Source organism: Mus musculus, chromosome X, assembly GCF_000001635.26.
Source record: "Mus musculus strain C57BL/6J chromosome X, GRCm38.p6 C57BL/6J".
In the NCBI taxonomy this organism is placed as follows: Eukaryota; Metazoa; Chordata; class Mammalia; order Rodentia; family Muridae; genus Mus; species Mus musculus.
In genome coordinates, this window is record NC_000086.7 from 134,258,657 (window position 1) to 134,275,268 (window position 16,612).

The 16,612-nt window shown below is 43.7% G+C and overlaps 1 protein-coding gene across 5 annotated transcripts in view; it reads right to left on the reverse strand.

The window, feature by feature from the left end:
• The window catches only part of Trmt2b (TRM2 tRNA methyltransferase 2B), a 54,069-nt gene that overhangs the window by 35,702 nt on the left and 1,755 nt on the right, over positions 1-16,612 (reverse strand). For 2 of the 5 annotated variants that reach the window (NM_172540.2, XM_011247734.3), the window contains exons 2-6: positions 8,675-8,905; positions 7,605-7,659; positions 5,071-5,205; positions 4,129-4,228; positions 2,921-2,991 (exon numbers count right to left, since the gene is read on the reverse strand). In NM_172540.2, the coding sequence (NP_766128.2) occupies positions 2,921-2,991; positions 4,129-4,228; positions 5,071-5,205; positions 7,605-7,659; positions 8,675-8,889 (576 nt within the window). In that variant the 5' untranslated portion in view covers positions 8,890-8,905. Of the gene's footprint in view, positions 1-2,920; positions 2,992-3,827; positions 4,229-5,070; positions 5,206-7,604; positions 7,660-8,674; positions 8,906-11,853; positions 11,930-16,612 lie in introns of those variants that run through there. The other 3 variants (NM_001167994.1, XM_006528514.4, NM_001167995.1) reach the window with 3 other exon arrangements.

Consider the following 16,612-nt stretch of genomic DNA (forward strand, 5'->3'; position numbering starts at 1 on the left):
ACCATCTACATAGCATTTACATTATACTAAGAATTACAAGTAATCCAGAGATCATCTGAGTGTACAGGAAAACAAGTTTAAGTGATGTGCAATCATTACACCATTTCCCATAGAAGGAACTTGAGCATCCATGGATGTTGGTAACTATGGGGAGTCTGGACCCAAAGACCAAGGACACCAAGAATAAATCTTGTTAAGACCCTGACTTGAGAAAACTATCAACATAAATAAATAAATAAATAAATAAATAAATACATAAATAAATACATAAAAAATACGGGGGACTGGGGAGATGCCTCAGTGGTTAAGAGCACTGGCCGCGTTCCCACAGGTTCTGAGTTCAATTCCCAGCAGGCACCTCACAACCATCTTTAATGAGATCTGATTCCCTCTTCTGGTATGCAGGAAAACAGAACACTCACATAGATAAACAAACAAATCTTTAAAAAACACCAGATAAATTAATGTCAAAATCTAAATACCAGATATTTTATAATATGGATAAATATCTATATTTCAGTTTGATGGTGGTATAAGGTTATATTTTAAAAAGTAAATTTCTTCTCCTGGAACACATATTAAAATGTTTACATTTTGTGCTTCAAAATAATCTAAAAGCGACAAATGGAAAGTATTTGAGAATACTGATAAAACAAGAAGTATTAATTCACCAAACACGCGCTAAACTCACACACATTGTGTATGAATCAGTACTGGATGCTCTACAGAGTTAGATAACGCATAGCTGCTACCTCCACTGGCTAGTGTGGGAAGCACCCACAGACAATGAAATATGCTGTACCAGGTGCCTTACAAGAGATGCACAGTGGAGATACCCACGTACAGGGACAGGGACTCTTAATCAGACCAAGGAGCTGTGTATGGTTTTCTATAGACCTGGTGTTTAAATGTAATAAAGAGCCCTGGCAGTGGCGGGGGTGGCTTGCAGACCGAAGACACTCTAGAAAGAGAGGGCAGGCAGACAGAAATGAGAGAGCGTGGTAGTGTCACACCGGTTCAGTACAAATAGAAAGAAGAAAGCAGGGAGGCATAGGGCAGAAGATAAGCCTGCGCTCCTTGTTACGAAGAGCCTAAAAGGAAATGGTAAAGAATTTAACCTTGCATTCCAAAGGATGCTGGGCAGGGCTGGCAAGATGCCTCAGTGGATAATGGGGCTTGGCTGGTAACCCTAGTAACCAGAGCTTGGTCCCTGAAACCCACATGGTGGAAGGAGAGATCCTCTGATCTCCACATGTGGGCCCTGGCCTGTGTGTGCATGCACACACAAACACACACAAACACAAATCAATGCATAATTTTTTTTTCAAAAACTTCGACGTGACGGGGCAACTCGTGCAGAACTTTCAGCAGGGGAACGGCATTGCCTTCAGTTGGCAGACAGCTGGGGCTCCTGAGCAGAGAATGCTCTGAAAGAAAGGCTGAGACCATTGAAGTTGGGGCAGACACCATGGTGGTAGTCCAGACTACAGAGAACAGTCGTTTGAACTCGAGTGCTGACAGTGTAGAAGCGAGTGGATTCAAGATAGTTCTATAAGTTTGCTTCTAAGAGCTGTAACTTCTTAAGTTTATCATCTGAAACTAAACGTTAAAGGTAATAAGTTTAAAAAAATAATCTAAAGAAGGGTAAGAGTTTTCGAATAATTACTACCAAGAGGCCAATACCATGGCTCACTGGAAGAGTGCTTGCCGCCAAGACTGACAACATGCTAATGCTGTGAACCTAAATATGAATTAATGAAGGAAGGAAGGATGTAGAGGTGGCTCCGAGGTTAAGAGCACTGGCTACTCTTGAAGACAACCTAGGTTCAATTCCTAGCAACCACATGGTGGCTCCCAGCCACCTGTAACTCCTGTTCCAGGAGATCTGATTCCCTCTTCTGACCTCCACAGGGAGCAGGCCCATGCCTGTAGAACAGGCACGCATGCAGGTAAAACATTCATGCAATAAAAAAAAATGAAGGAACAGCTTTAAAATAATAAACAAATAGATAAATAAAATGTAATAAAGTTCAAAAAACCCTCAAAAAATTCAGACAAGGCAGTGATGAAGGGCATGGGGGTTCTAGAAAGTGAGCCTGCAAAAACAGCGATGGAGAGTTCTGGAACTTAGCACATGTCCTATTAGCATGCTAAATACAGCAGTACCCTAGTGTCAGAAGCAAAACTCATTAAAAGGGTAGGTGCTGGCAAGAACGAAGGGGAGGAGGAGGATCATTTGGAGTTCAGTTCAGTCCTCAGTAAGGCCTCTTTGGTTGTTCAGGTCTGTGAGCACAGACGTCATTTCTAACGACAAACTGAGTCACCAGTGTAGCCCCACTTCAGGTGCAGTGCCCAAAAGACAGTAGGTATTCAGTAGTAGACCCATAAAACAGACCAGTTCAAAGTGTCTCGGGCGGGGTGGAGTGGGGTCCAATCCCATGAGAAGTTTGGTTTGTTCTGTGGTGCCAGGAATCAAACCAAGGTCTTCATGCATGCTAAATAAGCATTCTAGCACTGAGCGATGCGTCCAGCTCAGTCTCTTGTTGACTTACTGCCTTGCCTACAGCCCTCATGGTATTTCTTTGTTCTGCTGAAAGCATTAACCTTTCAAACATTTAGAACACCCGCTGTACCACGGTAGTCTCCAGAGTACCTCTTTCCTAATTATTCCCTATTACTAACGTCCTTGGACCCCTTGACATTTGCAACAGAACAACAGCAATTCTGCCTCCCACTCTACCCCATCTCTGGAACAAAGCCAGGGCAATGTTCTAGCCACATGAAAAGGTAAACTTTCTGAACAGAGCCCCTCCTTCCCTCCCGCAATCACAGCAAGCACCCAGATTAAAATGTCAGGGACACTGCAGTTAGAGAGTACAATGCCCCGGGTCATCTTCAAACAGCCCTTGTTCAATTTTACCTGAGCCACTTGACTGTGTTTCTCTGGGATGTTTTTCAGATGATTACATGGTAGACAGACGACATTTCCATCTATGTGAACAAAAATGATTGTATTTATGATTTTCCTCCTAACCCAGCAGCTGAAGATTCCTCCTTCGGAGGCAGATATTAATACAAAGCAGCAAAAAGTACATAGCTATTTTTTTTCAGAGAAAACCTAATTGTTTCCTGGTTTAGGCATTCATCAGCAAATTCTTTTTTTCCCCCATGTTTTATTGGTTATTTTATTTATTTACATTTCAAAGTTATTCCCCTTCCCAGTTTCCCCTCCACAAGCCCCCTATTCCCCTCCTCCTTTCCCTCTGACTCTACCAGGGCACCAGCTAATTCTTAATGGAGCTGATCCTAAACACTTCCTTTCGTGCCACGAGTGCGCCATGGGACGATAGCTGCTTTCGTTCAGATTTTAAGAGGGAAATAAAATGTAATGGGTTTTGTTTTTCTCCTACTGAATAACAGAACCCTGACATCATAAAGTTATTTAATTCAGCCCAGGAAGGGAAAAAGCCAAATGTATTGCTTGTCCGAATGAACTGTAGTTCAAGGTATATGGATATTAAACAGTGTGGGTAATAGAAAATGATGGGGGTCGAGTAGATTTACTGAAAGCGGGCAGATAAAAAGCTCAGGAATGGACTCTGGGAATGGACGCAGCAGGAAGGTTCAGAAAATGCCAGTGATTTCCCTCACGCACACCCCGCTTTCCCTTCCAGCTCTGCTAAGGCACATTCAGCAACCACAGAGAGCTCCAGTTTTTAGGGCTGTGACGGTGAGAAATTGTAAGTGACTCACTAACAATGAGGGCACTGCTCCCAATATGGACAGGAGCAAAAATAACGATTACAATGACAATGCGGAGACAGCAGCAGTGACAACAGAAGCGTTTACTCGAGGCCTTTGCTGGCCTAGCTGGTAAATTACATTTAGAGGAAGAATAGGCAAGAGCAGTAATATCTTTCCCGGTTATAATCATCAGAAATTAACCCAGATCAACCTTGTGTGCCTGCGCTGCGCTGAAGCAGTCAGCCTTCTTTATGGTCACCGAGTGGTCCACGCTTGTTGACACTGCTACGTGTACCTCTTCTTCCTTCTCCATCACTGTTTAGCTTTTTGGGTTTTTTGTTTGTTTGTTTGTTTGTTTTTGGTTTAGTTTTGTTTAGAACTGACCTTTCCAAGTTCCTAGGTAGTAGCCCACAGTCTTTGGATTGCCATCTGGGCTCCTGTACACAGAAAAGGTGGACTTGTTCCGGTAGCCAGTGGTGGTAGGCTAGAGGGGACAGAAGGAAAGGAAAGGAGGCCAGGAGATCAGACGAGATCAAAGAGGACAACAAGAAAGGGAACGGACGGGGAGCAATGACGCTGATTTGGAAGGTATAGGACATGTGAAGTCTCTGGCTGGAACGATGCACACGGTCCCTAGCAGAAAGGGCTACCAAGCCCCCAAGAGCTCTGTCATGTGACGTGCTGTCACTCTTGACAGCATATTTCTGACCTGTGTTGTTGCTTTGCTTTTGAATAGAATTTCCTCGCTATTTGAAAAAGGGAAAGAAATCTGCAGTCTTTCCATAAAGCAGGAGCTAGCAAACCTGACCTGTCAAGAGCTGGAATCGATAAGCTGGACAGGACATATGGCACCTGTCATAACTACTTGAGAGTGATAAGGTAGCCCCGAAAGCAGCCACAGACACAAACAGGTGAGTTCGGCCGGCTGTAATACAAAAAGACAGATTTGGACTAAGGGCCATGGTATGCCAACTTCTGCCGTGAATAAAATGCTGCTATTTGGACGCACCATTAGGAAGGCTTTTAAAGCCTGGAATCTGCCTATGGAGGTAATAGGGTCGTGGCTGTTAAAGTGGGCTCTGTATCAGATCGTGTGGTGTATATGTAAACACTTTCTAGGTGTGTGCCCTAGGTAAATTGCTTAATCTCTGTATTCTCTGATAGCTCCATTTACAAAATGACAGTACCTACCCCTCGGGGCCATTGTAAATAGAAGAATGAGCAAATGATACGTGATAATCACCTGACCCCAGCAAGTGCCCAGTGAATATTGCTGAGCTCATTTCAGGGCCACAGAAGGTAAGAACGAGGGAGGCAGGGGCTTACAGAGGGTATAATGGGATGGAGGAGACAGCGGAGCCCCTCAGACTGATGTGCAGCCACTGTGTCACTGACTCCATGGAGCACTTTTAGGTGAGACTCTAGGCTTTGTAAAAGTTTCTTCTGAGCTTCAAATTTCACCTGCAACAGAAAGAATACACGCAATGAAGCAAATGTAGTTTCACTGCGGAAAATAGAAAAAGACGACACAAGAGGTCTCTCCGAGATTCATGGGTTATGCGCTTAGCAGATAACAGAAGCAAGAAATCCAGCACGGGCAAAGACTTAATAAGATGCTAAGGAAAGGCCAGGAGGGAGCTCTGTGTGAGCTCATCCTTTTATCTGACCTTTAAGATTAAACACTCAAAGTATATGTCAGCGCTGCCCGGTAGATTGTCCTATAATGGAGATGCTCGGCCTGTGCTGTATTCTTCACACACAGTAGCCATTAGTCACGTGTAGCTAGAGCACTGGAAATGGCCCCAGTCAAAGGAAGGGCTCATGGGAGAAATAGGGCTAGCCACACAACGTTCTAGGGTGCGTCAGTAATTCATCCAGGTAAACTGCTTTCAGAGAAGCAAGTGGAAGGAGGAGCGGGAAATCTACTACAGGGCTCTAATGGCCACTCTTCAGAAAGTATCTGTACTCAGCCTTGTGCTCAGGCCCGCACCACGGGGTCTGAATTCAACTTCCTTTAGAGCCACTTTATATTGTGTCCCTGCTAGTCCCGTTCCCCACAGCCTTCCCTGCTTCTCAGCCCTTCTGTTCTTATTCCTACCAGTCACAGCCTTCGCGTGACCTCTCCAGATTCCCGGGGAGTACCCAGAGTATATGGATTTTAAATGTTTCCTTGTTTTCATTTTATTGTGTCTGGGTGTTTGCCTGGAAGTATTGCTGGTGCCCATGCAGGTCAGAAGAGGGTGTCAGATCCCCTGGAACTGCAGTTACAGATGGTTGTGTTCTGCCACATGGGTGCTGGGGACTAAACTGGGGTCCTCTAAAAGAACAGTTGAGTGTTCTTAAGCAGAGTCACCTCTCCAGCCCCTTGCTCTTTGTTTCTTCCTGGCTGGCCTGGAACTCATTATGTAGACTGGGCTCACCTCCAACTCAAGAATGCTGGGATAAAAGGTGTGTAGCACCACGGCAAGTTTTTTATTATCATTCTTACAACTGAGTGTATGTAAGTGTGCATGTGTATACATGTAGGAACACACTGAGTGTATGTAACTGTGTGTATGTGTGTGTGTGTATATATATATATATATATGTATGTATATATATATATATATATATATATATATATGTAGAAACACTCTTACACTTTCTGACACAGAATGTAATAAGAACAGTACCACATTATGCATATCAAATGGCTACATAATAAAATTAGTGTATGAGGCTGGAGAGTTGGCTCATCAGTTAAGAACACTTATTCCTACAGAGTACCCAAGTTCAATACCCAGCAACCATATGATGGCTCACAACTGTCTGTAACTTCAGTCTCAGGGGATCCGATGCCTTCTGACTTCTGGCAGAAGTACACATGCATATGGTACATACAGAGACATGTAATCAAAAACAATCATACATACAAAATAATAAATAAGTCTAACAATTTTGTGAAAAGAAAGAAGAATATGACAATAAGGCTAGAATTTCCCCCCAAAGACCTATGGGCTCCAAAAGGTGTGCCATTTAGGGAATAGTACGAGAAACTAAAAGTGCATTGGTTGCTATATTCCATCTCCAGCACTAAATGGGTGCGTTCCATAATATCCTCAGAGAACCGAGAAAACCAGAAGATGGCTGACATATACACATGTGCATTCTATGTATTCTCATACAGCCCACTTCAACTGGGTCCTCTTTCCTCCTTTCACCTAGCGCGCCTCATGAAATAAATTGCTCCTGCCAAACATGAAATCTACATTATGCTCAAATTGTTCCCTAATACAGAAATCCACTGAAACAAATTTGTTTCCAAAGCAAGCATTATGGCAAAATTGACTATACTTAAATTTAAACAGACACATGTGGCTGGTGGCTCCTGTGGTTGAGAAATTCAACTGTGCTATCACTCATACGCACAGGAATGACAAGGACAACAAAGAACACCAGCACTTGGATATACAAGCCTAGAGTTCTTAAGCTATAAGGAGCCTCAAGGTTAAACAGAGTCATTCCGAACCCAAAGTAAAGACCTACGGGGTAGGCTGGGAACAGGATTTCCTTGTCACAATGCTTGTGGGGCCTGCAGGAAACCCTGGGTTTAAGGCCAGAGACTGCATAAAGTAAGTGTGATAGTCTACAACTATAATTCAGGAGGCAGGAAGATCAACATGTTCAAGGTCATCCTTAGTTACTTAGGGACTTGGAACCAGCCTGGGCTACAGGAACCCTGGCTTCAAAAACAAACAAACAACAACAACAAAGAAAGAAACTATGTGGCAAGTGGACTGAAGTCTCCAATCAGGCTCTCCGTGACTCTAGTGCCATTGGGCTGGAGGAGCTGGGGGAGAAGACTCAAGCTAGACACCTACCTTGAGTTGTGCTTCATAACTCAGCCTCCAGAGTGGAGTCACAACATCAGCCAGCCTTGAACAAAATAATTCAGATACACTGTGAATTATCTAAATGCGTACTGGGCACCTACTATTCGTAAATAGCCCCGGTCCTCAAACTCTCTGAGGTTTTACTTAAATTCAGAAGATACAACTGACTCTCATTCCCCCTCACGAGTCTGGGAGAAGAGCCCATTCGGGTGATGTCTATCTAGTATTTCACAAAGCAGAACAGATGGGCAAATTCAATATAAGAAAAGTCCAGGTTTATCAGGCGGTAATTAGTCATATCACAAAAAGCTTTGCTTCTGAGTTCCTCTCAAAAGCTCACCTCCTTAATGCTTTTAAAATATAATTTGACCTTAAAAATACATTTGTCACATACAATGAGACATATTGTGTTTGGCTGTAAAGGGACTATTCATCTCCAACCCATCTAGCTTTGTTTGTCTGTTTGGTTGTTTTGAGACAGGGTCTCACTATGTAGCCCTGGCTGGTCTATAACTCTAAATGTAGACCAGGCTGGCCTCGAACTTATTCATCTGCTTTTGCCTCCCAAGCGCTGAGATTAATTAAGAGGCATTCGCCACCATGCCTGAATAGTATTTTGATTTTGATTTTCCTAGTTTTAAAAATTGTTTTAATTTATTTTTAATTTACTTTGGTTTTAGACACAGGACCTCATGTAGCCCAAGCTAGCCTCAACCTTGGGGAGAATAACTGCAGACCTTCCTGCCTCCGTCTCCTGACTGTTGCAGTTACCAGTGTGTACCACCACACTTAGCATCACAGCCCTTCTTTAGAAGCAGGGTGGTAGTTTAAGATCTCCTTTCTGACAAAGACCAACTGTAAGACAAAGATATTTCCTACAGTCCTGAAGTAGTTCTATTACGGATCTGCACAAGTCATTAAGACTGTCCTGATCACACTACTTCCGGCACCCTCTGGAATCTTCACAATGCTAGATTAGTCAGATTAGCAAAACAGAATTTCAATGGACCCATAGATTCTGACCTGCGGAAGACAAAGGGCATCAGCTCAGGTCTTACCTCTCCTGCCAGGAGTCATCTCTACAATGCCTTTGTTTCTTCTGATATTTTTGTCTGCTTGGGTGCTTCTTAGCTATCACGCTGGTGAAACTCCCTTTATATGCTCTGCCCAATAAGGACTGTGACAAATCTGGTGGTCTTCCAGTATCCCAGGGAAGCAGTCCTGGTTTGGAGAAGAAACCCGCTCTGGAAAGGAATAGTCTTGGGTTGTGCATTTAGGACTCTTGATGCCTGCCAATCAAAGAGACAGGCCGTAATTCACCCATGAAAGGCAGCTGTATGGGGCCCAACTCCTAAAGCCTTTAGTCATTTACAAACCCTTATGGAACTGCAGCACCAAGTACAGTACTAGCACCATATATTCAGGAAAACATACCTCTTGAACACAACTTAGGACATGCAAGACGAAGCTTTAAGCTAGACTTGATTGTGTAGGCCTAAAACTTCCCATCAATTCAGAAGGCTAAGGCAGAGAGATCATGAGGCCAAGGCCCATCCAGGCTACACAGTGAGTTCAAAGGTTAGCCTGACTAACTTAATGAGATTCTGCCTCAAAATTCTAGAAATAATAATAAATAATAATAATAATAATAAGTGAGCTGGGGATGTGGCTCAGTTGGCAGAATGCTTACTTAGTATGTACAAAGCCATGGGTTTAATTCCCAGCACTCAGGAAGTAAAATCAGGAGTATCAGAAGTTTGAGTTCATCCTTGGCTATTTATATATTGCATTTTGAGACCAGCCTAGGCTGTATGAGACCCTGTCTCCAAAAAAAGAGACATAGAAAAGATTGGGTGTGGTAGTGTACACCTTGAATCATGGCACTTAGGAGACAGAGACAAGCAGAGTTGACAGCCTCCCTGAACTACATAGCAATTTTCAGGTCAGCTGGAGCTATATAATGAGACCCTGTCTCAAAATAAGAAGGTTGGGGGCATCCCTCAGTGGTAGGACGCCCTCTTAGAATTTGCGAGGCCATTGGTTTAATCTCTAGCACCACAGATATACATAAATAAATAGCCAGCTCCCCAAATAAAGAGAGTAAGAAAATAAGATTCTGTCCCCAGGATACATCTCTTCAGCCAATCCCTTCCCTTTGCTACCCCCCTACCCAACCACCCATCAACCAACTGGTATTTAGTAAGCGCTTCCTACGTACAAGGAAACATGTCATAGCAGTGCAGAAAGAATTGAAACGCTACAGTCTAGTAGGAAGATCAAATGAAGACACAGGGAACACGTTAGTGAGTAATATGATAAACGTGTTTCTTGATGCCTGCTCAAGAAAGGCTTCGGAGAGCAGACGGCTCTCGTGTGGGGAAGGAGAGATTTGCCTGAACAGTCCTGTAAGCACAAGTTACCATACAAAACAAGAACGTCGACTACAGAGAAGAACCAAAGGCCAATGACTCCACCTAGAAGAGAGCAGGAAGAGGTGCTGCTGACTGAAAAGATGACCAACCAGTAAGGCCGGGCATTACAAACTCGAGGTGTGCACGGTGTGCTAGGTGTACAAGGTGGCACGGCTGTAATCTCAGCACTAAGGAGGCAGGGGCTTGGCCTAGCTGGTGAGTGAGTGAGTTCTAGAGAGTCAGGGCTGCATAATCAGATCCTGACAAAGAAGGAAAGGGAGAGAGATGGCGGAGCGGGAGGGAGGAAGGGAGGAAGAGAGGGAAATGGGGGGGGTGGGGAAGAGAGGTTGGTTTAAAAAGGAAAAGAATCATTAGGATGAAGAAGCCCCACACATGGAGCTAAAGAGATCAAGTGAGGTACTTTTGATACGGGCATTATACAGCAAGGAAGACAATGTCTGACGCACAAAAGGGAAAGAAGGCAAAGAAAGAGTGGAGCCGGACAGCAGGGACAAATGAAAGCTTTGGCCTTTCGGGAAGGAGTACAGGCCCTAGTATCAAGAGAATGATAAGAGTGAGCTTGGGCTGTCTGCTGGCTCTAACTCTTCCTAGCCAGATGGCTTCTAGCAGGTTAGTCATTCCTCTGACATTTCTTTTATCTGTTAAACAGAGAAAATCATAACGATACCTACTTAGCAGCTATAAGAGCTAAGTAAAGATAATTAATAAAAATAAAATGTACTGCCAAGGGAGAAGATCAATGATACAGCTCTTGCCTAGCAGGTACGAGGCCCTAAATCCAACCCCCACACTCCATGAAAAAGTGGTCATCTGACGATTAAAGAGAGATGGCATCTGTAAAAGCTCTAAGCACAGTGCCCAGCACCTAGCGGAAGCTCTTCTGTGTTATTACTGTCACAATGCATTTAAGGCTATCATGGACCTGAATGGGGGAGACAATACAGATGGAGCACACAAGGAAGGAATCATATGAATATCTCCAAGGACAACTCTGATGCAGTTGCTGGAAGAGTTAAGAAACGCAGTGGAAGGCACTGTGTCTGTCAGTGCTGTTATCAGACTGTTCGAATAGGGAGTCCCTCCTCCTTCATTACAGGGCATCCGTCCCTTCTGTCTGTTTACCTTAGGGTATGTGCTATTTAGGGTCGTTTGTTTATCAGTTTGACACAAACACTAGGGTATTCTGGGAAGAGGACTCTCAAGTGAGAAAATGCCCCCATTCAGACTGGCCTGTAGGAAAGCCAATGGTGCATTTTCTTGATTGATGCAGAAGAGCCCAGATCTCTGTGGACAGTATCAAGCAAGGGCTAGTGTTCCTGGGTAAGAAGAAAGCAGACTGAGCAAGCCATGCAGAGCAAGCCAGTGAGCATCACCCCTCATCCGATAGAGGGCTAATATCCAAAATCTATAAAGAACTCAAGAAGTTAACTTTCAAAACACCAAATAACCCAACTTAAAAAAATAGGGTACCGAGCTAAACAGAGAATTCACAACAAAAGAAGGGCTGAGAAGCACTTAAAGACATGTTCAACATTCTTAGTCATCAGGGAAATGCAAATCAAAATGATCCTGAGATTCTACCTCATTCCAGTCAGAATGGCTAAGATAAAAACTCAGGTGACAGCAGATGCTGGCGAGAATGTGGAGAAAGTGGAGCACTCCTCTATTGCTGGTGGAACTGCAAGCTGGTACAACCACTCTGAAAATCACTCTGGAGATTCCTCAGAAAATTGGAAACAGTACTACCTGAGGACCCAGCAATACTACTCCTGGGCATATACCCAAAAGATGCCCCCACAACATACCACAAGGACACATGCTCCACTGTGTTCATAGCAGCCTTATTTGTAATAGCCAGAAGCTGGAAACAAGCCAGATGTCCTACAATGGAAGAATGGATACAGAAATTGTGGTTCATTTACACAATGGAATGAATCCTACTCAGCTATTAAAAATGAGGATATCATGAGTTTTGCAAGAAAATGGATGGAACTAGAAAATACCATCCTGAGTGAGGCAAATCAGACCCAAAAGGGCATCCACTGATTAGTGGATATTAGTCAAAAAAGTACAGAATACCTAGGATACAACCCACAGACTGTAGGAAGTGTAACAAGCAGATAGGCCCAAGTGAGGGTGCTTCAACCCCACTTAGAAGCAGGAAGGTAATAAGCATGGAAGCAGAGGGAGGGAGGGACCTGGGTGGGATGGAGAGGGAAAAAAGGGGGTCAGGTATGGTGGAGGAACAGGAGAGAATTAATGGAGATAAGCAGCCTCGGGGGTGGAAGGGGGGCCATCTAGAAAGTACCAGAGACTCAGGAGGTGACTCTCAGGACTCAATAGTGGTTACCTTAGCCAAAATGCCCAACAATGGGGAGAGAGAAATCGAAGAGTCCACCTCCAGTAGATAGACAGGGCTATAGCATAGAAATTCAAGTGGAATTTCTGACTCAGAATTGTTCCTGTCTAAAAGAACTGCAGGGACCAAAATGGAGAAGAGACCGAGGGAAAGAAGGTCCAGTGACAGGCCCAAATTGGGATCCCCGCTCAAGGGGAGACACCAAGGCCTGACACTATTACTGATGCTATGATGTGCTTATAGACAGAAGCCTGACAAGGCTGTCCTCTGAGAGGTCCTACCAGAGGCTGACTGAGTCAGAGACAGATACTTACACCCAACCATTGTATTGAAGTTGGGGACCCCTATGGTTGAATTAGGGGAAGGACTGAAGAAGTTGAGAGAAAGACTGAAGGGAGAGTGACCCCACAGGGAGACCAGCAGACTCAAGGAACCCAGACCCCCAGGGAGCTCCCAGAGACTGAGACACCAACCAGGAGCATACAGGGCAATGGGAGGCCCCTGACTCATATACAGCAGAGGTCTGCCTGGTCTGGCCTCAGTGGGACAAAGTGTGCTTAATCCTCAAGAGACTTAAGGCCCCAGGGAAGGGGGAGGTGTGGTAGGGGAGGTGCCATCTCAGAGGCAAGGGGAAGGAGGGATGGGATAAGGAACTGTGGGAGGGGGAACCAGGAATGGAGAGCAACAAATGGAATGTAAATAAAGAAATAAAATAAAATAAATTTTAAAAAATTAAATTGTTAGCATTTTGGTGTGCTTACTTACAAAAATAACTTACAAAAAATTCTTTGTTGTCTTATTTAAGATGAATAAATTCGATGAAATATCATTTGACTGAAAAGGGAAGAGTTATTCATTTTAATGACCAGCTCTCATTTTACTCTTTCTTCTGTGACAGGGTCTAACTAAGGTACCCAAGCTGGCCTTGAACTCACTGTGCAGTTCAGGGAGGACTGGAACTTGTGATCCTCCTGCCTTAGCCTCTTGAGTAGCTAAGACTGCAGGCCTTCACCACAAGGCGTGGCTGAGAACTGTTCTTAAGTGTCACCAAACCTATAAATTAGCCCAGCATCATCAGCTCCTGATCTGCTCTAAAATACCCCCAGCTACCAAGCTCAAGACTGGATTTTGTCAAGATGACATAATTTGGGGTTGGGAGGAAATTTTCAAAGGTCTAACAGGACATATTTAAGCTATTCTAAAGTCCAGACGTTAACAATAACATTCTCCATCTACTGACACACACAAGACGCAATGAATGAGTTGTCAGATTTAAGAACAGAGGCTTTGGGGCTAGAGATAGCTCAGAGGTTAAAAGCACCCACTGCTCTTCCAAAGGACCCAGCACCCAGATGCTTAGAAGCATCTGGAACTTCAGTTCCAGGGGATCCAATGCCCTCTTCTTACCTCCATGGGCATCAGGAATAGCCATGGTACACATACATAGATGCAGCCAAAATGGTTATGCACATAAAATAAACAAATCTAATTTTAAAAAAATACGCTTTAAAGGTGGGGTGACATTAGCTTAAAGGTAGAGAAAAAAATCTTCAAGGAAAAAAATAAACAGCTACAAGAGAAAACTCCAAAAACCTGCCAGAGGTCAGGACTTTCTGCACAGGACTTAGGCAATAGAGATAATAGTTGATGAATTGAGGCTCAGGAAACTAAAAAGATACACACACACACACACACACACACACACACACACACACCTCAAAAGCAAAATAGAGAGGCAGCCTACAGATAGTGAGAAAACCTTTGTTAACCATACATCTGGCAGACGACTGATGACTTGAATGCACAGAGAACTAAAACAAACAAACAAACAAACAAATAAGAAAACAAATGTAGCCAGGCATGGTGGCGCATGCCCAGGCAGATTTCTGAGTTCGAGGCCAGCGTGATGAACCGCGTGAGTTCCAGGACAGCCAGGGCTTTACAGAGAAACCCTGTCTCAAAAAACCAAAAAAAGAAAAAAGAAAGAAAGAAAGAAAACAAATGTTTTCAAAACTACTTTGTTTCCAGGCAGTGGTCACACATGCCTTTAATCTCAGCACTCGGGAGACAGAGGCAGGCAGATCTCTGTGAGTTCGAAGCCAGCCTGGACTATAGCGTGAGTTCCAGGACAGCCAGGGGTATGCAGAGAAACCCTGTCTTGAAAAAAAAACAAAACAAACAAACAAAAAACAACCCAAAACCTACTTTGTGATTCTAGCTCACCCTGGTCAGAACAGCTATCATTAAGAAAACAAATGACAGCAAATGTTGACAAGAATGGGAGAAATGGAAACCTTTATTCATAGTTGATGGGAGTGTATAGTGTTGAAGCTACTATGGAAATCAGTGGGCAAGTTTATCAAAACACTAAAAGCAGAACTACCGTAAGACTGAGCTCTTCCACTTCTGGGTACATTCCCACATGACTCTGTGCATCCATGCTGATTGATGCTATAGTCAAAACAGCATGGCTGAAACCCACCTACACCCCCAAAACTGATGGATAACGAACATGTGTTACATATACACAATTGAATTTTATTGGCCATAAAAATGAAATGTATTCTCTTGTAACCAGCAAGCCTTCCAGTGGAGGGACTGAGATACCAAGGCAGCCATAAAACCTCTGACCCACAAGTTTTCACATAACATGAAAGCCGAAGGGTGGGGGGGAGGGAGTACTGAAGGTGGAAGGGTTTACAAAGGGACAGGATGAAGAGAGATAAAGGGGGCAACCAAACTGAGGGTGTATGAAAACACCAAAGGAGTCTGCTAGTTAGTAGGAGAATTTAATCTCTAAAGATTTAAATAGGAGAGATGGCTCAGTGGTTAAGAGTACTTGTTGCTCTTAAAGAGAACCTATGTTTGGTTCCCAACACCCACATCGTGACTTACACATGTTACTCCAGGTCCAGAGGACCCAACACATGCTTCTGGCCTCCATAGGCACAAGGCACACATACACATAAAATAAAAACACGCAAAATAAAAAAGGTGGTGCACAGACATACATTCAGGCAAGCACACATACACATAAAATAAAAACAAGTACATATTTTTTTAAATGTTAATAGGCACCAGATGTGGTGGTGCATGCCTTTGATCCCATCACTTGGGAGGCAGTGGCAAGAGGAACCTCTAGAGGCCAGCCTGGTCTACAAAGCTAGTCCAAGATAGCCAGGACTATTATACAGAGAACCCTTGTCTCAAAAAAAAAAGACATATGAATAGGGGCTGGAGAGATGGCTCAGTAGTTAAGAGCACTGACTGCTCTTCCACAGGTTCTGAGTTCAAATCCTAGCAACCACATGGTGGCTCACAACCATCTGTAATGGGATCTGATGCCCTCTTCTGGTGTGTCTGAAAAGAGCAATGATGAATACATAAAATAAAAAATAAAGAAAATCAAACGGTAATTGGTTCCGAACCCATATTCTACTCCAGGTTCTACTCCCCCCTAACTGTGTTTGGACAGGTTAACTAAGCACAATGAATATCTGATCACTGCCTATAAAACAGAACTAATAATGCCTACCTTTCAGGGCTGTAGTAAGAATGAAATAAGCTTATACTATGCATTATACAGTAGGTGTTCATGTGCCCTTCCTTATACCATGACTCAAAACGTGCCACTTGGGTCACTTGTCTTCTTTGTGCCTCGATGTCTACCACCTACCAACCAGGGAGGAAGGTATTTCGAGCCTAAATACACTTGTATGAGAAAATCTTTTTAAAAAGCCGTCCACACACAACCTCTGACCCACTGAGTGAGTGCCCTCTGGAGCATAGAGAGGCTATGGCCTGACAAGACGCTGGCCTGACAAGACGTACCTGTTAGTACTACCAAACTTGTGTGCCAGAGGATCATCAGGGTGAGAGAAGTATGTGTTGGATATAGAAAAACCAAGGCCACCGAGAAAAAATGAAGGAAGAAATGGAAGGTAAAAAATCAAGAATGAAAGCTACGGATGTCATTCAGTAGGCAGAGTGCCTGCCCAGCATAGAGGAAGCCTGGGTTCCAACCTAGCACCAGACATGGCATACACACCTATAACTCCAGCCTTTGCCCTCAGGTCTTAGAGGAAGGAGAATCAAAAGCTCCAAGTCAGGCCAGCCAGGGCTACACAGTGGGACCCTAGTCTCAAAAAAAAAAAAATAAGTAAATGAAAAACACAATTTCAGACTTACTTATGAAAAGGAAAAAA